The sequence below is a fragment of the Caloenas nicobarica genome, chromosome 1 (genome assembly GCF_036013445.1).
Source record: "Caloenas nicobarica isolate bCalNic1 chromosome 1, bCalNic1.hap1, whole genome shotgun sequence".
In the NCBI taxonomy this organism is placed as follows: domain Eukaryota; kingdom Metazoa; phylum Chordata; class Aves; order Columbiformes; family Columbidae; genus Caloenas; species Caloenas nicobarica.
Genome location: NC_088245.1, coordinates 7711885 through 7734154, shown reverse-complemented (window position 1 = coordinate 7734154; position 22270 = coordinate 7711885). Strand labels below are relative to the sequence as shown.

The window sequence follows — 22270 nt, the reverse complement described above, 5'->3', positions numbered from 1 at the left end:
TGGTTCAGAAATTCTGCCAATAGGTGTGTGGTTGAATGACCAAGCTCACAGGCAAATGAACATGCTGAGCAAGCAACCGCTCCTCTTCCTCAGATAAATGATACCATACAAACCCAGGGAGTGTTTTACTGCCCACTGTATTTATTCCGAATAAGGAATCAACAGGAGACATTGCCAAGCAACGTCACAGTTACATATTTAGTCACCTACCAGTGACACCCCCCCACAATCTAATGGTATCAACACGAGTCCGAAATGAATGTCACATACTGAGCATAGCTGCCCAACAAAAGCACCAGCAGATGAGAGCTGCAAAAAAATGAGGTAAACCTGTCCAGTTGCTTAAAATGAAGCAACTTCTTTCTCTCCCAGCCCCTGTGCAAGTAAACAAGAGGTATTGACAAGGCCACAGGGACCTGTGAGACTGTTGGTGGCAGTTTCACCAAATCACTGAGGCACTGGTTGGTTTAGGCACTTAAAGAACCATGTGGTCCTACGGGACATGAGCGAGGGGCAGCAGGAGGAGCAGGACAAGCTGGCCAAGCGCCACAGGCATCCCTATGGAGATGCGCTTTCAGAAAAACACCTGGATGAAGATGGCCCTTCTCAGGAGCCACCCCTTGGGGACCTTGTCCTGCTTGGTCAGAGACAGCTCCTGTCCCCCATGCAGCTGACATGGTGACAAGGGAAGATTTCAGGACAATCTAAAACACCAGAAGAGTAAAAGCTGTTAAGCGTAATCACTCAGCTCTTTAAAACCACTCAGAAAACGGTGCCAGATTCCTTAAAATCCTTTTCAAAGTGGGAGCTGGAGGTTTGTAGCCGGAAAGGTGCTGTAGTGTCGGGAGAGGGACAGGGCTTCCAGAAGAGCCCCGGCCAGTCTGCAGCGCAAACACCACAATGTTTGCAATGCTGAAGCCACCAAAAGGTTTTTGAACACATCAGGCAAGGAGACAGCTCCGGAACCATTTGACATCTGTGCTTAAAGGTTAAAAGTGAGTAATTTTGGAGCCAATGACAACCACCCTGTGGCTAAAACCCTCTCGCACCTCTTTTTGGCCAACAAGTGAAAAACCTCAGCAGGCTGGCGCTCAGACAGCATTAACTACACAAGTGCTTATGGAATCTACAGTCCTCCAGTTCATGATGATTTGTCAACTTAAAATTCTGGTGGGTCAGTCTACACCAGCTACTCAACATAAACTGTGGGATCCCTAGGGATTTCTGGGTACAAATTCCTCTCTAGATGTCTCTTTTCTAGGTTAAATCTTGTAAACAAGTTGTTAGTAAGAAAGATCAAGCATGAATATGTATTTCACTTGCAGCCTTATTCAGTCAATTTTAAAAAGATCAAAGCTGAATATCCACGCAGTGGCCTGGTGGAAACTTTGTGGGTGTCCTTCTTATCAGGAATTGACTCCTTTGCTCATTCCGCCCTAAAACCAGAATCCTCTTGGCGTTCCAGGGAAGAAATGTGCGTTTTAGACACAGAAATCCCTCCGTATGTTGGGAAAAATATCAACTCCGGGTCACTTAAGACTATTGAGAAATTTTGGTTGTTCCTCTCCTCTTGGTAAAAGTGTTTCTCCGCCAATCTTCGGACCTTTTTTCTCCTAGAAATGTCAATGATGGAGAAAAGAAGTTAAAAGTGTGGTTAAGATGTCTTCCAAACATTTCTTTAACAGAAGTTGCAGTAGGACTAAATTATCTGACTAAATATTGGCAGACACTCTAGGAACCTCAGCGTTCTGAATTCTTACAACTTTGGTCCAAAGCAAATTCGCCAGGGTTAAATAAAACAAAATTTCAAGAACAGAAAGCGAGGAAGTCCACTAAAACACAGCTTGGAGGTTTGGATGTACCGGCCAAATGCAGAGCTGCCTGGTTTTGCTGGGAGCTCGTGAGGGCACCGAAGCCACATGTGGGACAAAAGTACCAAGAGAAGCAGCCAGAGTGCCGAGGTGCTCAAACCACCAGCTCACACTCACCTTTAGCATCCCGTCTCGCTCCCACTTGAAGAGGCCACAGGTACTGAAAGATGAAAATGGCAGGTGAGGAATGCTGCGGGGTGTTTGCTGCGCGGTACGAGGGGGTCCAAAACTACCCCCGTGCTGCTTAGCACAAGGGCTAAAGTTCCCATTTTAGGACATGGGTGTGTGACTCCCAACACATTTCTCATGAATGGGCAGGGCAGACGCTTCAGTGACTATTTCATGTGACTCATTTCTTACCTGCAGGGCTTTTTTGGGAGCCTGTCAAGAGAAATAGCTCGGTTTCCACAAGGACATTTGAAAAATCGCTTGATGGCATCATGCCAGTGGTAGTCATGGTTGTCCTGCACACACGTCTCCAGAGGTTTGAAATAGGTGTAGTTACACTGTCAGGGAGGAGAAAGAGCTGTGAGCGCTTCGTCAGCACGTGAGACCCGTTCCATGGCTGAACCGCCAGAGGGAAGCATCAGGGTCTTCTCCTATCCTGAGGAACCCACCAGTCCGAGATCATCACCCCAGGCTCTGTCACTGCCACACGGTGGCTCTGCTCCCTGCACCTCCCTGGGCAGCCCAAAACAGACAGGAAAGAGGGAAAGTCCAGCAGGGACTCACACTCTGAGAATGAGAGGTAACTCCTCCCTTCCTCCCAGAACATTTGGGACAGTAACAGAGCTCCACTCCACTTCCTGATGGCAAAGTCCCTGCACACGCAGATATAAGAGGAATCCCACCCAGCGTTATGTTTTCAAGACACTTTGCTTATTTTTGTCATGTAATATGGGGAACTGAGGGTCCTGGTACAAAGCAATTCAGGGAAGAAACTGATAAATATTTTCAGGACACCAACAGCCAAGGAACCTGCTGACAAAAACACAGAGTTTGAGGTGTTCAGCACAGCACTGAAGCTGCCTCACCAGTGTCCTTGTGTCTCAGTCACTCAGCACAGGCTGCTCTCAGCAACAGGCGTGAGGAACAGAACTGTCCCATTTGAACCCTGCACTGGACTGTGGCCAAGAGAGTGACTAATGGGAGTCGCAGGATGGTCCAGCACCATTTTGTACTAGACGTGAGGAAGAAATTTTTTACAGTGAGGGTGGTGAAACACTGGCCCAGGTTGCCCAGAGAGGTGGTGGATGCCCCATCCCTGGAGACATCCCAGGCCAGGCTGGACAGGGCTCTGAGCAACCTGATCTGGTGAAGATGTCCCTGCTCATGGCAGGGGTGGCACTGGATGAGCTTTGAAGGTCCCTTCCAACCCAAATGATTCTATGATTCTATGATCCATGTTCCACTCCACTCCTGTTACCCTTCACTCACTGTTTTACATGTCACGACTTGACACTTCAATTCTTTAATGCTCCTCATCTTCTCTTCCATTTCTTCTTTTTTCACCAGTGGCTGAAAGTATTGCTCCTGCAGTTCCACCTCAACCTGTGAACACACACACAAAGGGTTGTGGGGAGGCAGAGATGGGAGAAACCACTCCATAAAGGGCCTTAGGGCAAATTACTTTTAGGCCTCCTTGAAGCAGACTGCAGTCTGGGAGCCAGAGAAACACCAGATTATCTCTTTTTTCAAAAAAATCCATATAGTGCATGTGCTGTGCTTCACAAACACTGAAATGAGCCACCTCTGAGATGTATGAGTGGGAGGGTTTAACAACAGCATGTGCTGCTGAAATAAGCACATACCTACGGGGAGAGTGCAGGGAGAGATCAGGTGGGCAGATGTCACAAATGGAATTGGTTCTTTGCCAAAATATTACTCCTCAGAAGACCTTAAAACAACTAGGACTTCATACCAATACAGCATGTCCCAGACAAGAGCCCTGTGCCACCAGAGGTGCCGTGTCCCTGGGGACACACTCAGCAAAGAACCCGATGGGAGAAACTTAACCTCTTAGCTCTGCAGGGCAACTGCTGGCATTTCACAGGCTCCACAACTTACACGAGTCCCAGATGAAGGTGGCAGCTGTTTTTACATGGCCAACATGTCAAGAAATGAGGGACAAACCAGCCATGTGGCTACTTTGGTTTTAAGGCAGAAGGATTTCTCTGATCATCCACTAACAAGGAAACTTCACTGATTCTTCCAAACACAGCAAAATATAACAACAATGGCAACAATGCTGACTTGAAGGCCCTGTGTGCTCTGAGACCCCCAGGCTACAAAGATGATGGAGTGGAGCATCTCCTGTGTGAGGAAAGGCTGAGGGAGCTGGGGCTTTTTAGTTTGGAGGAGACTGAGGGGTGACCTCATTGATGTTTATAAATATATAAAAGGTGAGTGTCAGGAGGATGGAGCCAGGCTCTTCTCGGTGACAATCAATGATAGGACAAGGGGCAATGGGTGCAAACTGGAACACAGGAGGTTCCACTTAAATATGAGAAGAAACTTCTTCACAGTGAGGGTAACAGACACTGGAACAGGCTGCCCAGGGAGGTTGTGGAGTCTCCTTCTCTGGAGACATTCAAAATCCACCTGGACACCTTCCTGTGTAACCTCATCTGGGTGTTCCTGCTCTGGCAGTGGGATTGGACTGGATGATCTTTCGAGGTCCCTTCCAATCCCTGACATTCTGTGATTCTGTGACCCCTCTCAGCAGGACCATGCGGTGCCTCTGACACGTTTGGGTGCCTGCTGCTTGCTGAAATTACAAGGAGTCCAGCCAGCTCCCTATTTCTGAGCCCTCAGTTGTGGCTGGATTGAGGCCTTACTTCTTTCAGGACATCTGTGTGCTTGGACTTGGCCTTCAGGATTTTCTGGAACTCTTCTGACTCCAGATAGGCCAGCTGCTCACATCGTTTCTTTTGGGCAGGCTCCAGTTCATCTGTACCTAGGGAGACGAAAAGGCTCAGTCCTACAGAGACAAAAGTTCGAAGTTGTGATCTCTAAGCATGATCACTGCAGGAGACTTTAGAACTCTCAGGTCTCTCAGGCAGACGTTTGGGTCAAACAGCAGCCTTTCATAGCTCAGGAGAACATGAAGCCAAGTTCAAACATGGCTTCAGAAAAAATAAAACCAGGCATTTTTAAAAATAATATTGCTTCTTTTCTCAAAGCACTGTACTAGGAATTTTCACACTACTCCCACAGGAGCAAGCAGCGTTGCCTCCCTGACTGATGGAGAAGCTCTAAAGGGAATTAAGTGATTCATCCAAGATCACACAGTAAATCACCAGCAGGCAAACTCAACTTCTCATGGAAAATTCAGACACCTTCCCAGGTGGGACTAGTTCTGGGTTTTCCTTGGTTTAATCAGCCATTCATTGCGAATGTCAAGTGTCAGAAGAAAATGAACAGAGAGGAGGGCAGGGAGCTATCAGAGATTACATCTCACACTCTCTCCACAGGATTAGAGATTGTTTAGCCTTGCGACAAACCCTCTGAGTTCTAACCAGACCTAACTTGGCCTCTCTTTGGCACAGCAGTTAAGTCCTTAACCCAGCAACTAGTGCTCCATTTAGCAGGACATAAGCAGATTTTTTTCTATTCCAGAAGCTAACATTACGTACCATTCACTGCTTCTGTACCTCGTGGCTGAGCAACATTTTTCTCAACTCTTTCAACGATTTCTAGGACATCATCAACATCAGCTCTTTTCCTCTTGACACTGTTCGGGTCAGTTTTAGCAAGAATCTGGCCTTTTGCTCGTAGTCGGTGTATCGCAGCCAGCTAGAAAACAGGGAAGAGCAACGAATGTGTTGGTGACCAGTCAGGCTCCTACGTTCCTACTTCCAGAAGTAGCAGAGGGAGTTTGTCAAACAGAGAAGACAAGATCCCCTGGCCTGAGCACTGAGGTGGCTGAAAAGAGGCCCAACAGAATTCCCAGCTGTGCTGTACATGTAATTCGCCACATCACCCAACCTCTCGTGACTTCCCAAACCACAAAAATCACTCCTCCAGGGGTGTTACCAGGCTTGATATCTCTGCAGCTGTGTTCTGACTGCTTCAAAAATCAGTAAGTTTTCCAGAGGAATCAAATCACTTTAGATTTCCACATAAATTGGGAATAATTTGGAACTAATAGAAATTTGCGTACAACCTTCCATACTCTCAGAATGCTAAGACCCCTTCTTCCTTGCCGGAAGAGACAAGTTTCTTTGACAAACATGTGAACAGATCTTTGCCAAGGAAAGATGCCATGCGTTCTGGCTAGAAACCAAAATTATCCAAACTCATGGCACAACAGAACTGAACTAGGTCAGTTCACTGTCGCCTACCTGGCAAATAAAACACCCACAATCCACTGCACCAGCAACGCCAAAGAACAAACATGCACAGTTCAGCACTCCAGGGATTTTCAGCACAAAGACTCAAAGAGCTGTTACCTTTTTGGCTTCTGCCAAACTGTCAAGCTTTGGTCTTGGAGGTGGAGTCCCGTCAAAGAAGAGGATATCATCTCCTTCTGAGAAGCCTGTGCCCAGCCTGGGCCTTTGAGGAGTCGACATTTTGGCAGCTTTGGGAAACTCCGCCCCAGGCACTGGGGAATGGAGCGAGGACTGTCTGGAGGAGGATGGAAGAGCAGGGCTGCCGACTCTACTTGTGTTCTGGAGAAACCTGGTAAGGCAAAAATAATCCATTGAAATAGGGACACAAGTCAAAGAGGCAGAAAGGTCTGAGAAACAGAAAGGAATGGGATACAGACTGATTTTTCACTAACTGGCCTTTTATTGCTAGAAAAACATGCAGCTATTTAGGCATTTGGGAGAGTAAAACAAGGCTGGTAAGGAACTCACTGAGTCGCTGAAATCAAGAGTGACTTGAAGAAGTCACCAGAAGGAGTGAACAACCAATTGTTTTCAAAGCTAAAACCAGAGAAGCAACAAGTAAAGCTGGGAAGTGGGAACTGAAAGCACTTGGAAAAATGGGCTTCTTTTAAAGAACAGGCAGTTAAGCAGGGGGACTCCTTGTCACTGGAGTCACGTAAAGGTTTAGGTTTACTCTGGTCACAATGGAGATTGAACAGGTTCATGGGGAAAAAAAATTCCTTCAGACATACTGTAACAGACACCACCTTTAGCTTGCAAAGTCCCCAAGATACACACTGTTGTAGGCTGGAAGAGTATTTGGGGGAAATATCATCATGACTGTGCCTTGTCTTATTATTCTCCTCCAGGTTCTGTTTTGGCTCCTGTTGAGACTTTTGTGGCTACTTGGCTACATAAATCTCAGTCTCACCCAGGGTGACTCTTCCGAGGTTCTTCTTAGGTTTGTTGAAAAGACAAAACACAAAACACTTGGCAAATCTTAAGGCTCAGAAGACCCTTGCAAGCCAGCAATGAACACAACCAGGAGTCCTAATCAGTCTCTTCCCATCATGCCTTCCAGGTACCAAGGCATTTGGTTCTTCACTGAATACTGGGGTATTTCTATTTAAATTGAAGTTTTTATTAAAACAGCAAAACTCCTCCCAAAGTTATGCTTAGGGTCACAATAAGGGAACCCTTCCTGTGAAAGTCAGTATGTATTACCGTCTCTGAATCTCTTCAGATCGCTTTTTTCTGGCCTCCAGCAATTTCTGTTTCTGTTGCTTGAGCAGTGCTGAAGCAGAGACAGACTGGAAACTGGCCCCTTGCTTCTTTTCAACATCTGGGAAAAAAACCAAAACCAAAACCAAAGCAAAATAAAAAGCCACTAATGTCTGCTCAGAAGGAGGCTGAATGATTTCCGGAGTGGGTTTTCCTTCAGGAAAAAGGACAATACCTGCTTTGGTCCAGTGTTTGCAGAGGTTTCGTGCTCCAAAAGTTGGCTGTGCCAGCAGTTCCTTGAATTCCTCAGAACATTGCATGGGTCTCTTTGCTGCACCTGAAGCGGAAGAGGCAGAAATACAAGAGATTTGGAGCCAGGAAGGGAAGCAAGCCCAGCTTTCGAGATACAGAGCAGTCTAGGTTGAGAGAGACCCCCACAGATCACCTGAGTGAACACCCCCCAAAGCCAAGCCAACTTCTGTGATGTATTTGGTTACCCAAGGCCTTGTCCTCATAGAACACATCACGAGGACGTTTCTACGCCTTCAGCAATTTCATCAGTCAGTCAGTTCCCCATCAGCCTTGGCTGCATCCCACTGTTCCCATTTTTAGAATGCCTGAAAACCCTGAAGACACCACATCTTATCCCTGGAGAATTAAGAGCAGCTAAAAGCCTGAGACAGGACACACACACACTGTTGTCTGAAATGGAGGCAACTGAGGGAACGGGAAGATGTCAAGAGGACATCTAAGTGGCATCTAGAGCACATAGTTTGAATAACCTACCATCTGCTCTCCACTGAGCGTAAAGAGGGTGTAATATTAAGAGTTTTACAGAAATTAAATGGAGGCAGAGAAGGTGAGTGACATCCCAAAGGCTATGGAAGGAACATGCTTTGAAGATCACAAAAGAAAAGCCCTAGAAACAGGCTGGGTACTCAGGAGGTCCCCTGCATTGCAGACCTGTCTGTTTTATACTTAGTATTCCTTGGAAGCTTCTGAGACTGACAGAAGTCATTTATTTTAATCAAATAAAATAAATCCTGTTCCAAAGTTCTTAAAACTTCCAATTCCCATTAATCTGGCAAAGATCTTCTGTTACTGTCCAAAGACAGAACAGGAGACTTGATTCAGCAGCATTGATGAAAAAGAAGATGCATGGAGCTACACAGGTGCTCAGTCACATTTGCCTTGCAGCCGCAATCTCAAGAGGGAAGAGGAGTTTTGATCAACTGAGAAACCAGCCTGCAAAGGGCTGTCTCTCTAGCAGAGCAATTGCCAGATTCATTCAGTGAGTATCAGGGTCCCGGGACACAGCTACATGTCAAGCTGGCAATATCTGGAGGGTGAAGTGACTACACAGGGAGTTAAGTACCAATTTTCTGCCTGGTTTCCTGGACAATTGCATCAACTCCTCTCACGACCAGATTGGAGAGTGTGGTTTGAATCTTCCTTTTCGGTGCTGCAGCTGCTGCACTAGAAAGAAGAAACGAAATCAGAACATCAGAGTTTTCCCATGCTTAGGGCAAGGACAGGAGCTCGAACACTAGGCCGGTGCTTCAACAATACTCCAACCACCCTAAAGGGTCCTCTCTCCTGTCATCTGTCTTTGGGAAGGATGTGGACCTACACCTGAATTCTAGTACAATTTTTAGGATCTCCCATTTCTCCCTGGGTTGAGATTTATGTTTCCTATGCATTGAGAGAAAAGTAAATGTAGGTAATGGCTAAGATGTGCTCACAGTTAGTTCCAGGGATGGAGAGGAGGCTGGAATGACTTCATTTCTTTGGAGTCACACCAGTTACAGAGAGTGGTGGGAAGGGAATGAAAACCGTACAAGCACAGGGCCTGATCCAGCTGTGACTCAGGTCTTTCCACAGCTGGGATTTGGATGAACAAATCCCCACAAAAGGACCTGGGCCCTCCAAGCTCATTATGACACACATACTGATCTACTGATCTTGGTCACTTAACAATAAGCAGGGTGTACTACCATCTCTTCATTAACGTGTACTGATACTGTATTATTTCAGTCAAGGAAGAGAGGAGGAGGAAATACAGAATACACCGAGTCTGGGCTTAAATGCAATGAGCCATAACCAAATACAGTAAGGGAACAGCACAGAAAGATAATCATCTCTGAGACTCGAATGCTTGCGATCTCATGATAAAGTTCATTTTATCTGCTGAAACACAGTGCTGCCCAGCTTCGCAACACAGTATTAATTTAAAGATAAAAACCACTCCTTACTACATCTTAGCGCTGACTATTAGAATTTTCCTATCAAATAGTAGCTGTTACCCCAGGGGGCCAGGAGGATTACACCAAATGTGGGGCATTTATTCCTATTTAATGAATGTAGTTAAGTTAAAGCGATCTCTAAGTAGACCCCCTTAGAGACAGCTTTAGGCTCACTTGTATATGGGAGGGAAATTCTGTTCAAAAGCAAGGAAAATAAGTGGTTTATCTTACACTGAGGCTGCATATGCTGCTGAAGAGACACCTCCATAGTAAAACCCATCCTGACACAGCCTCTCCTTCAAACTGGGATTTTTCCGACCAACTTTTTTGGGAATGCGGCCACCGGAGAAGGTAGACTGCAGATCTGCCCGCTTCGAGCTGAGCTTCTTGTACTGCGATTGCACGTGATACTGACAATATTCACAGTCGTTCTGAAAAGAAATGGGAGAAGCCTGTTGCAGAACACCAGTGATTACAATTTACTTCATTCCCCTCACCCACACGTATCCTTCTATAGCTAAACTAAAGTAACATGTCTATTGTAGTACTCCAGCATTTGACCAACTCAGCAAACACTCCAACAATGAAAATCAAAACTAAAATTGCCCACACTAATCACTGGAAAAAAACCCTGTGCGTCAAAGATTCCCTCCACTCCAGGAATTTTAAGGCCATTCCTCAGCTGAAGTCAATTGCAGTCCCAGGTCCTCTTGTCCAGATTCTGTATTCCTGACTTTGAACTGCACGTAATTTTATTACTGGTATGAACACAAAGGAAAACTAATACTGGAGTAATATTTCATGCACTCAGTTCAAATTAATTCATGAGGTTTCAGAGTCAATTTGAGGGAATTTGGAACTGAAAATACTGAGCCTGCCAGTCAGAGACAGCAGTGCCATAAACGCACTCAGGGTATTCTTCAACTTTTTACCAAAACAAACCTCCATTCTCACTGATATTAATCTGTCTCAGATTTGCATAACTGCAATTATCTCGTAATCAGACTTTTTTGTTAATTAAACACAGCCAGCTCCTTCATGAGGTTCTTCTGCCAGACAGCCATCCAGGTGGCACTGGGACATCTCACTGACACCGAGAGCCCTGTGCACAGCCACCTCCTGAGCCTTGTTCTGCTACAAGTACCTTCTCTATTTGTCGTCTTCCCACTTCACACACTTTTAGTTCTTCGTTCCTTCGTTTTCACTCCTCCTTCTAAGTGCCACCCTACTAACACTAACCCTTCTGACTTGGACAGGGCTCCTTTCAGGTATCATAACATCATCATATCCATGAAGTGACATAGTCCACAAGTCCTTTAAACTAGTACAAGTCAGTGCTGCCTCTGGAAAAAAAGAATCCCAGCACCTTTTGCCTCTCCTCTTCAGTGTCAGGTATAAATATTATGCCAGCTTGTGGGCACACTGGACCACAGAACTCATTGGGTTAAAACCATTCCTAAAAAACACCATTCCCAAGAAAAATCTCCTGTTGCTTCATTTTGGATGAGTTCTCCAGCACAGTGTGTGGAAGCTTGCAGCAGCACAAAGGGGAGCTAAAGGGTATGGAGATGGTGACACTGAGGAGTCAAGACCATCTCCTTCCATTAGCTTTGCATTTACTCCTGCAGTGCTGTCACAGAAGCAGCTCCTCTGGGTTTAATTTCGCACCTTCACCACCTACTTTAATTAATTACAAGTTAAGATCCAGAAAGAAGTCCAAGGGTCAGAGCACCAGTATAAAATCAGCAGCCAGATTTTTACCAGCAGCTTAAGGATGTCCTGACTACTGGGATACAGACCAGGTTCACAATCTGCGCACAGGGATCACCGTTCTTCTTCCTGGCTTTGCAGGTGCCCATGTCCAGAGCTTCACCCATGAGAAGGATCTTCTGGGGATGGTCAACAGACAAACACACCTAGAAGGAAAGCAGAATGTGCCTTCAGGAGGACTGGATGGGCTTCTCTCCAGATGTCACTGGTTTGGCTCTGGTCCAGTTTGGTACCTCTGGTATTAACAATGCAGTTTTAAAATGCAAGCCTAGGTTAAGAAATTCACATGTTCTGTTGAGACTGAGAAAAGTCTCTGTTATAAAGAAAAAAAAAAAATAATTTCTTTCCCACAAAGAGATGAAGGACATTGGATTTCTATGCTCAGAGCGTCAGGAAACCAAGGACCACCAAAAGCAGCTCTAGCTGTGCTGTAAACGATGGTCCTGTACAACCGCATGGCTCTGACGCCACCACAGCAAACACCTTCAGCAGGGGATGGGAAGAGGAGGAGATGGACAAGAGCTCTTGGTCCAAGTAAAACTGATGCCTTTGATACAATAAGTGTCATCTTCACACTACCCAGAGATACTGGGACTTGTGTCTGTAGGTAAGAAACACTTGGAGAAGTTTTGATGTAGATCTAACTGTGGACATTTAGCTAAGAAGAATTATTCTTAACAGTTAAAGACAGTCCTTAAGTTAAATGTGGTATGCCCTTCTACTCACAGACAGGACTTTCTACTGCTTGTTCATGTTAATTTAAGCAATTATATAGCTTAATAGACAATTAATGAGATTCTTAATTTTTCCATTTGGAGAATTTAAAATGCAAAACACTTCATCACCAGCTACTAGGTCGAGATTCCCCTTGACAGAAGTCAGTAAAAATGGTTTCCATTCCAGTGCAATAAAAAAGATATTTAAAAAAAAAATACTAGCAAAATTAAGTCACCTTAATGTCTTGATACATAAAGTAATTAATCACATTCTGTATTTATAGGTAATTGATTAAACAAGCGAAGTATTATGTATCAACTTACTATACATAATACAACGTTTAATAAATCAAATATTGCTTCTTCTCAGTCACGATATTGGAACCACAAAACATTTTGCAATCACATCTCATGCTTAAATTAGAAGCGAGAAATGAGCTTCCCTACCTTTTTCAGCTTTGAGAGACCTCTTGGCTGAAATAGGCATTGCACTGAAGTAGCTGAATAAACTCAAATGAAAATATACTCCCTACATCTATGGAAGAGGTGACTGAGAGCGAGAGCAGATTAAACACTTGAATAAACTCCAGTTTTAGATGCTTAATAGTTCAGTCTTCCAGAAAGCCAGGAGCAAATGCCACAAATATATATCTGAATGCAATTCAAACTGTTCAGGCATACTGCTGGAATTTCAGCCTTAACACACGTTGTAAAGCTAAATCTCAAGAAGATTTGAAAGAGTTTCAGCTACAGGTTTTTATTTACAGCTGATGGGCAAGTGAAAAATCATCTCACCTCATCTGAGCCTTCTTTAGGTTTCATAGGATTGGCGTTGAGCAGCCCGATGACTGTGCCTTGGTCTGTCTTCCAGTGCTCTTTGTGGACATCACCGAACAGAAAGAGCGAGACACACTGACTGAGATCCCGCAGGTCGTTCAGCCGCCAGATGCTGAAGGTTCTGCCCTGGAACAGACATTCACTTTCCTTTCAGCTCGTGGCAAGGGGACACTGAGAGCATCCCCTCCAGCTGTTGCTTTTAAAGAGTTATTCTGATTTCTCTCCCCGCGTTTTCCTGATTTAGAGAAGCAAGATTTGTAACCTCAGCAGAGATCAAATATGATATCTCCAGCCATGCCACACAGCTGGTTCTGGGATTCTTAATGCCAAACCAGCAAAGTAATACCACCAATCTTCCTGACATTAAAGCTGGACAGCACTCTTGCTTGCTGAACAAGAAAGTAATAGAATAATTTAGATTGGAAAAGACCCTTAAGATCATCAAGTCCAACCATTAACCCAACACTGTCAAGCCACCACTAAACCGTGTCCCTACACGCCACATCTACACACCATTTAAATACCTCTGGGGATGGTGACTCAGAATTTCTTACAATAGTGCCCTTCACAATTGCACTAAATAAGCTAGGGTCTTATTTTGAGAACTAAAAGCAGCGTTACCGCATGAAACCAGATGAGCAAAGATCTTTAATACAGTAGGTTTTCATTAACCACGTGAAGTTGACTGATTAAGTTAAAAACCTAATTAGTTTCTCAGGAAAGACAACCAGCATTTTGCTGGGACTAATTAAGTGCTACAATGAAGTTACTTACATTATTTGCGCTCTGAGGAGTGACCTTCTTCACTATGACTCCAAATGTCACCCAGTCTATTTCCTCCAGATTTTCTGCAGCAAGTTTGCTTTTGAGCTGGGACAGTAGGATGAGCTTCCGATTTGCCATTTTCCTCTCCATTTCAGCTGATGAAACCCGGGGTTTTCTACATCAAGTGACGGCATGTAAAAGAACAAATCCATTGGAATAAATGCACAGAGAGAAACAAGACCATCAAGCATTCTCCTACGGAGACTATCTGTCTTGCTGCGAAATGCCTCTGTGAACCCTGAGTTCACTTGAAACAAAGCCCCTCAGTTCAAGACAATGTACAGATATCAGAAAGTTACTGATCATGCTGTTTTTTGTCCAAAAAGCTGCACTGCAGCTTAGCCCCAAGCCTTTGTTAACTCTGCTCATTTCGGGAAGGACTGAGTATCACGACTGTCTGAGCAAGGTTTGGAAGCCCAACGCGGTTTCTGGTGAGCAAAGACACCGTGAGTATTCAGAGACCTCTTGTGGCCACCTCGAGTATGGGGATGGCAAGTGGCTCCGGAGAGTTCTCCGTGTGGAGCACAATCTGCTCAACTGGAGCACACCTGGGTTTTGCACATGCCCGCTGCTTCCCTCCTCCACCGCTGAGGACATCCCCGGGAAGGCAGCACTAATGAAGTGATAGCTTTTTTTGGTTAGAAAGAGCAAAGATGAAAATAGAAAACATGGTACCAAGCCAAAAGTCTACGTTACCTATTTACTGATCAACCAGCCACTGCTGTGGCTTTGTGTGCCATCTCTAATGACAACTGACTAATCTGACATGGTTAAATGAAGTATGCCCTGTTTCGTCGAAAATAAGACCTGCCCTGAAAATAAGCCCTAGCATGATTTTTCAGGATTTTTGAGGATGCTCGAAATATAAGCCCTATTCAAAAAATAAGCCCTAGTTACCATTCATAACAAGGTCAATTTAAATAGTGTCCAGGCAGCTATACATGTAAAAAAGTAAGCATCTTTTGGAGCAAAAATTTTATAAGGCCCTGTCTTATTTTCGGGGAAACAGGGTATTATAATTACCCCTTTCTTTCTGTAGCACTTGTGGCACTTCATGAAGCACCTGAGCAGTGACTGCCTCTGTGCTGGCAGGTTATTTAGGCTCCCGGCCCTGCTAGGCTGATTAATTAATTGCCAATAGAATGAAGCAGGACAGATGTAACAGAATGTGATGACATTACTATATTTGAATAAATGTTGATTTTTTGTTCAAGAATAAATGTACATTATTGTTCATGACATCCCCTGAAAATAAGCCCTAATGCATCTTTTGGAGCAAAAGTTAATATAAGACTCCGTCTTATTTTCAGGGAAACAGGGTATACAGCAAATCAGAAATCCAGTCCCCCGCACAGTACTTGTGTGACCAGCATCACAGGATGTTGGACTGATGGGGTTTTCTCTCCCATTACTGGAGAAGTGACATCCCCAGAGCGCAGTGCTGTGCTGCTGACCTTAATCTCAGTCCTGAGAAAGTTTCCACAGACACGGGCTGGGGTGCTGCACTGGAGCATGTAGGCACGTGAGGAGTCTTCTCTTTGGGCACCTTACTGGGTGTGTTCCCTGCAGCAGCCTTGAGAGGCTGGAACGCCAGACTGAGGATTTGCTGTGGAGGAGGAGTCTTGTTCTCTTTAGAAGAAAAAAAGAAAGAAAAAAAACCTTGATACCTGCTTAAGAAAAGGATGTAAAACTGTCTTATTTGTACTGAACTGGTCTGCCAGTCAGCTGGGAACTAACTGACAGCTCCAGATCAGTCGGATGTAACTCAGGCAATAGGTTCTGCCTGGTGAGGAGCTTCCCAGAGCAGCTCGCACTTTACAGAGACGCTAAACTGAATACACAGATGCAAGCTGGACTGCTGTCAGTGATGGGGTTAACAGCACAGAGCACAGAACCCACTGCAAAGAATACAATAATTAACTCTCTAATAAGCTCTGTGACCAGACTGCTACTCGTGCACAGACCAGTGTAAAGCTATCCTGGATGTGTCTGCACCGCTGCTGGGAACTAGATCAGCATTTGACAAAAGCCCAGGGTGTTTCGGTGAAAGGCAGAGCGAGAACAGTACCTGCTGAGGATGCTTTTGATTTCTGGATTCCTCGCCTGGCTGGTGGTAAAGGATTGCCCAGCTGGGCCGAGAAACATGGTGACTCTTGCAGCTTCTGAACTCTTCTTTCCTTTAAGGGTGGACAGGGAGATTTACCTGGCCAAGAAAACAAATATTTATGAGAACTCAGGATTTGGACACAAACACTAAGAACTACTCCAAACTAAGTAATTATCTGAATAACAAGCCCAAGTCAGGGTCCCACATGGACACCCTTCAGCTAAGTTGCCATCATCTGAAATGCAACAGCTGGAAAAGCCTCAATGATTCTTCCCCATGAGGACGTAAAAATCTGGATGTTACTGAAACCACAAAGCTGGGGAAAGTAGGAAAATCCCCTTTTTAATTTTATTACTACATCCAATGTGTTACAGCAACAAACAAAGCTGTACTATCTGGGTGTACCAACATCTGTCAGTAAGAAGGGACATTTCCAGCAAAAGACCCTGGAGCACTTCAGCCAGGAAAGCTGCCCCGTGTAGATCAACACACAATGCAGGTACCAAAACTGCAGCTAGTTGATTTAGTCTGTAGCTGCAGGTAACAGCCCGTGTGGGAATACACCAGACCACTGCTCCTCCTTGCTACTCGGTGCCCACTTCAGGATTATCTTGAGTCTTGCCTATAAATTGAATGTTGGTAGGCCAACAAATCATAAATCCATTTAATTAGTCTCATTACCAGGGCTTTTCTTCTCAGTGCCTGAACTGGATTGCTGCCCAATTGCAGTCTTTTGCAGCTGCTCCTGTAATGCCTTCATCTGTTCTTGTAACTTTCTCAGCTCAGCTAGGAAAGAGATGAGAAGAAAAAGGATAATAATGAAGACAGCAGGAAGCCATTGCAAACAGGGATTTATGAGATCCCTGCAAGTCTGGCAGTTTTACTACATGACAGGAACTTAGAAAACAAAGGCTAGAGCCATGATATAGATTTACTTGATTCTACACAGCTCACAGTGAAGGGACATTTCTCCATACAGCCTGGAGCTGACTTCTCTCATATAAATATTTTACTTGACTGTGGCACATTCTTTGCCATGTTGCATATGTCTTTCCTACAGAACACAATATAATTTAAATGGCTTGTGAGCACTCCTCAGCATAAAGAAATGCTTCCGATATAATCAAATATGTAGCCTGGACACAGGAAAGCTCAGTGACCAACTCTGCTTCCACAATGACAGGTACGGCAGAACCTCCTGACAGTAAGTCCTGAGGGGGAAGGGTTTGTTGTGCTGGTCAAAGATGCCAGAACCACAGCCCTGAAGACTGAAGCAACATTGCTCTTCACTGGACAAGGCGCAGGTACACAGGCAACCTTCCCTGTCCTGTTCACCTGAGCTAGTTTAGTCTCCTTGGCTTATTTCAGTCCTTTGTCTTCTTTTGAGAAGACAGGCTTGGTGAGTTTGGCCACTGAGCACTGAAAATTGGACTTAGAAACTTCGACAAGGACTTTCTGTATTCCTCCTCTGGGCACCATCCTAAAGTGAGAAGCAGCAGGCCCTGCCTTCTGCCCATGAGTTATCTATAGACAAGATACATATGATAAAACAGACAAAAGATGCTGTTACAGAAACCTTGCAGCTCTTGATTGGTCTTCTCTTTTGCCTGACTGGGAGTTGAAGTGTGGACAGTTTCTTCTGCCTCCTCCTCTTCCAGCAGGTCATCCACATCTCCAAACAGCACAGCCAGGTTCTCCTTCTGCTCATCGATCACACTGTCTTCAGCATCGACCTCCTCGGTGTAAGACACGTCGTCTTCTGCATCAAAGAGCTCATCGTATTCATCTGGTTCTCCCCCCTCATTCTCTGGGGCATCTTCCTCCTCAGGAGGATTCCTCTCCTCAGTTGCCTCGCTTTCTTCCAGGAGGGAGGCCAACAGATCCAAGTCATCATCAGCTAAGGCAAAAATTAAACTCAGCATTATTTCTGTTCAGTTAGAAGAAAGCTGCCACAGAATAAAATATCCAAGATACTCTAATTACAAGCTAATGACAACCAAAACTAGATCAGAGCAGCAAGTGGCATTTAAAAAAAATATTAATTTAGCTTTGGCTAAAAGATAGAGCAGCTTCCTGATGTCTGGTTAGATGGAAATGTGGCTGCAGACACTCTCAGCTTGTGATCCAGGCTGACAGTTAGCAGAAAACTTACAGGCTACTTAGCAGTGGCTTTTCGTCCTATGCATCTATTCATACCATAGCTGCTGTTACAAAGAAAAGCCTGGGGACCTGTAAAGGTGCAGCCAGGAGCTCTACAGAGACACCCATGTGGCTTTTGCCAGCAGAAGGTGAAGAAGAAGATGCAAGGCAGGCAAGAAAGCATGTTCTCAGGTATGGTTTGTTCAAGGAAGAGAACATAGAACAAAGAAATATGGATGAAAGGGACAAATAACGGAAAAAAGAAAGTCAAGTACACAGAGAGGAATGGGACAGACAGAGCAGAACTGAAATTCAGAACAAACCAAGAAATGTATTTAGCCTTTGCTGCTGAAGAAAACACAAAAACAAGGAAGGGACAGAGCAAGCTTACAGAAAGGTGACAAGAATGAAGGCAAAATGCAACCTCAAATGGTTCTGCAACATAATTTCTTTTGCTAAAAAGTTACCAAGTTTTCTGAACATTTAGCTTATTAACAACATATTGATCAGAAGACAACTTTCTTACTGAAAGTAAAAGAGTACTTTCCTCTTTACCTTCCATGATTTCACCAGGATTTCTTCAAGAGCCCCTCAAGCAAAAATATTCCCTGTTATGGGGAGAACAACAGTGGTATTGTTAAATAGATAAAGCTCAACTAGAAACGCATATTGTGTTCAGGCTCCTTATGTGACAATTTGCAAACCACCACCTTGTCTTTGTTTACCGCCACAGATAAGGACTCAACTAAATTTAAAACCCTCACGAACATTTTCTACCTTCAAAATCTGACTTATGCTGAACTCACTGTAGTGTAAGGGCTCTACTTTTGGATAAAAGCCCATAACAGACGCTGTTTTTATGAAATGCCTACCGTGATCTCACAGTAACAACCACTTCCACCTCACCACTCCTGCATCATAATAATAATTAGCATTTAACTAAAGCAAATCTTCCAAAAAGGATTCAGTCTGCACTTGAAAATGTGAGCAGAGCTAAACCCTGCTACCTTCTTCCAATATTCTTCTACATTCTACTTTTCTCACAGCTCCTCCATTTCATGGCCACATATCCATGGAAAATAGTCAGCACAGGCGGACATAAATGGCCAAGACCGGGTAAGGAGAAGGGAAATCCACTGTGGACAGGTTACTCACAAACCCAAAGTGTAACTTTGTGCTTACAGGTCTTCCTGCAGAGACTTTTGTTTCGCCTATAAACTCCACTTTTAATAGTTCTCTCCTTTGCTCCAGAATATTAATTTTCAGCAAAGAACAAAAGAGAATTCAAGCACATACAGGAGCAGGCCAGTGACCCCACACAGCCCCCCACACAGGGATTCGGGTTCAGAAAACACAGATGCAAATTATCTTTTTCGGCAAAAGGTTGAATAAACTGCTAATAGTGCTTTGAGAGATAGGTGTGGTTTGCAGACCCAAGCTTCTGAGTGATTAGGACTGTTTATTCTTCCCATCGCAGATCTTCCCACTCTCATCAGATGCTTCCTACGCTATCAGTTCTGGGGCTTCTGTCAACATAGCTTGTGGGTCCACCTTCATTTACATCAGCATCAGCTTGGTACACCTCTTGGTCTTCTTAGGGCAAGGAAATGAAGCCAGATTTTGCCCTGGTACGAGAAATACATCTGCTGTGCCTGCAGTTTGGCCGCAGTTGGGGTAAGCGGGTCCGAACTCAGACCTGTAGGCTCAGGGCCAAGGCCAAGCTTTACGGCGGCACAGGCAAACTGCACCTGGCATGGGAAGGCGGGCCCCTACTGCGTGTGTCCCCTCTTACCCTAAAACCTTCCTCACCACCAGAGCAGGAGGCTGCTAACACAGGAAGCTGCCTGTCCCTCACGTCTCCTGGCACGGACAGGCAGAGGCCCCGCCTGGGGCTGGGTGTACGCGGGTCCCGGCCCGGGGACCCACCGGCTCCGGGATCGCCCCCCTCCCCTTCCCCACAGCTCCCAAAGCCCGGCAGAGCTCGGCTGTGCCGTGCCCGCCGCCTCCCCTCTCGCCACGGACCCCAACAGCCGCGGGATCCCCATCCCCGCTCTCAGGGGATCCCCACGTCGTCCCCCACTTTGGAATCCTCCTTCCCCTCACGGCTTCGCCCCCCCGCCCCGCCGCCACCTCGGCTCCCCCACCCCGCTCGGCTTTCTCCCTCACCCAGGGGAAACCCGACCTCCTCCAGGGCTCCCCCGTGGATCTCCGATCCCTCACCCCAGCCTCCACCCCCCGGAGATCGCTCTCGGGGCTCCTGCTCCCCCCGCCCCCCCGGCCCGTTCCCTCACACGGGCCCGCTCACCGCCGGCCGCGCGCTCCCCGGCACCCGCCAAAACGCCACCGCGCCCCCTCCCGCGCATGCGCGGCCGCCGCTGCCGGGGGTGCGCGCCCCGCGCCATCGTTAGTCCTGGCAGCAGAGGGCGCCGCTCAGCGCCATCTTGGTTGCGGGAAGGCGAACTGTGGCTGCTGGGGTTGGGGCCAAGGGAGGGAGCGGCGATAACACAGGGATGAGCTGCTGTGCTGAGTGGGGTCACGGGTGTGCGGATGGTGACGTCATGCCGGTGTGACATGCCTCAGAGGGGCTGCGGGCAGTGTCCCGGTGTCCCCACAGCCCTGGGTGGCTCTGGGTGTGCCTGCCCGTGTCTGGGCAGTGTCCCGGGGTGGTCAGAGCCGGCGTCACGCTCCTCTGAACAACCTAAATAACCTCAGCAGTTGTGTTAAGCCAGCAAATTCAAACGCAGGTATTAGAATCATAGAATCGCCGTGGTTGGAAGAGACCGTCAAGATCATTGAGTCCAACTGTCAACACCGGCACTAAACCATGTCCCTAAGAACCGAATTTATGCACCTTTTAAACCCCTCCAGGGATGGTGACTCCACCACTGCCCTGGGCAGCCTGTTCCAATGCCCGACAACCCTTTCTGGGAACAATTTTTCCTAATATCCAATCTAAACCTCCCCTGGTGCAACTTGAGGCCATTTCCTCTCACCCTATCACTTGTTACTTGGGAGCAGAGACCAACCCCCTCCACGCTCCAAGCTCCTCTCAGGCAGTTCAGAGATCAGAAGGTCTCCCCTCGGCTCCTGTTCTCCAGCTGAACCCCCAGCTCCCTCAGCCGCTCCCATCACACTTGTGCTCCAGCCCCGTCCCCAGCTCCGTTCCCTTCTCCCAACTTGCTCCAGCACCTCAAGGTCTTGTAGCAAGGGGAGTGTCTTCTGTAGTTGACAGGATTTTGTAGTCCGGTTCAGTATTTTTTCAGTACAAGCAGTGATGATTCTGTGAAACATATTTCTGAATATGTACCAGCTCATCGCTCTAGTCATTTCCCCATTGCATCAATTCTATGCAGAAATTGCCCCAGAATTGCCCGAAAACCAGAAGGATTTGAGCTCAGATCTCAAGGCTTTTGCACTAAATCCACCCCGCAAGACAATATACAAAGAAAAAGAGGATATCTCTGGTATTTAAAGGCTGACGGTACCAGTACCACATTAGGAAAGATAAATTAAGGACAGAAATTCTGTGGTAGCTGAAGGAATCTATAAGAAGTTCCAGCAGACGACAGGAAAAAACTCAAAGAGAGAAATACTCCGCTGAGCAGTTGAAATGCTCTGCCGTATAGTTTCAGACTGAACTGCCTGGCGTGTGTCATGTTAGACTCTCTTGTTTTGGGGTTTTCTCCCTAAAACACTATGCCTACCCAGGCATGCTGAGCCGACTCGTTCTGGATGCACCCCCTGCACGATGTTTGTGCAAAGGTGTTTCAGAGGAGCCAGAGCAGTGAGGAACGACCGGGGCTGGGGAGGAACGTGTGGGCGTTGAGAGCCCGAGGGCTCCTCTCTGTTGCTGCTCATCCGCGGTGGAATTGGAGAAATGCCTCGTGTCCCATCTTGCCATGGGTGCAGATCCGTCGGCAGGCATCGGGACGCTGTGTTTTTTATATTTTCCCACCTTCTCGCTGCTGATTGCTGGTGTGACCCGGACTGATCACAAAACATCGCCAAGTCCTCCTACCCTCCATCTAAGTGGAGTAGCGGTAGCTTGCCTGCTCCTGTGACACGAGGTCTGCAAACCCAGAGATACCTTCCTGCTCATGAGTCTCAAGCCCACCCCACAGGACTCTTCTGGCCCCTTCCCAGGCTGGATTTTAAATCTGAAGTGGAATGA

General features: G+C 46.2%; 1 protein-coding gene across 1 annotated transcript; it reads right to left on the bottom strand.

The window, feature by feature from the left end:
• Positions 1 to 210: 210 nt before the first annotated feature.
• Positions 211 to 20449, bottom strand: MCM10 (minichromosome maintenance 10 replication initiation factor). The gene is made up of 20 exons (XM_065636236.1): positions 20405 to 20449; positions 18655 to 18707; positions 17537 to 17857; positions 16642 to 16746; positions 15922 to 16056; positions 15308 to 15482; positions 13803 to 13968; positions 12987 to 13154; positions 11505 to 11621; positions 9937 to 10136; positions 8838 to 8938; positions 7698 to 7799; positions 7466 to 7583; positions 6323 to 6551; positions 5507 to 5666; positions 4709 to 4827; positions 3309 to 3422; positions 2232 to 2377; positions 1989 to 2031; positions 211 to 1613 (listed from the first exon to the last, which is right to left on the bottom strand). The coding sequence occupies exons 2-20, from the start codon at positions 18659 to 18661 to the stop codon at positions 1530 to 1532; spliced, it is 2610 nt and encodes an 869-aa protein (XP_065492308.1). The 5' UTR covers positions 18662 to 18707; positions 20405 to 20449; the 3' UTR covers positions 211 to 1529.
• Positions 20450 to 22270: the final 1821 nt, after the last annotated feature.

Coding starts and splice junctions, on each gene's coding strand:
- MCM10 (XM_065636236.1), bottom strand. Junction 8,939..9,936: donor GCAGCATATGCAGCCTCAGT/GTAAGATAAACC, acceptor TCTTCTTTCTAG/TGCAGCAGCTGCAGCACCGA. Junction 2,032..2,231: donor CTCCCAAAAAAGCCCTGCAG/GTAAGAAATGAG, acceptor TTCATCTTTCAG/TACCTGTGGCCTCTTCAAGT.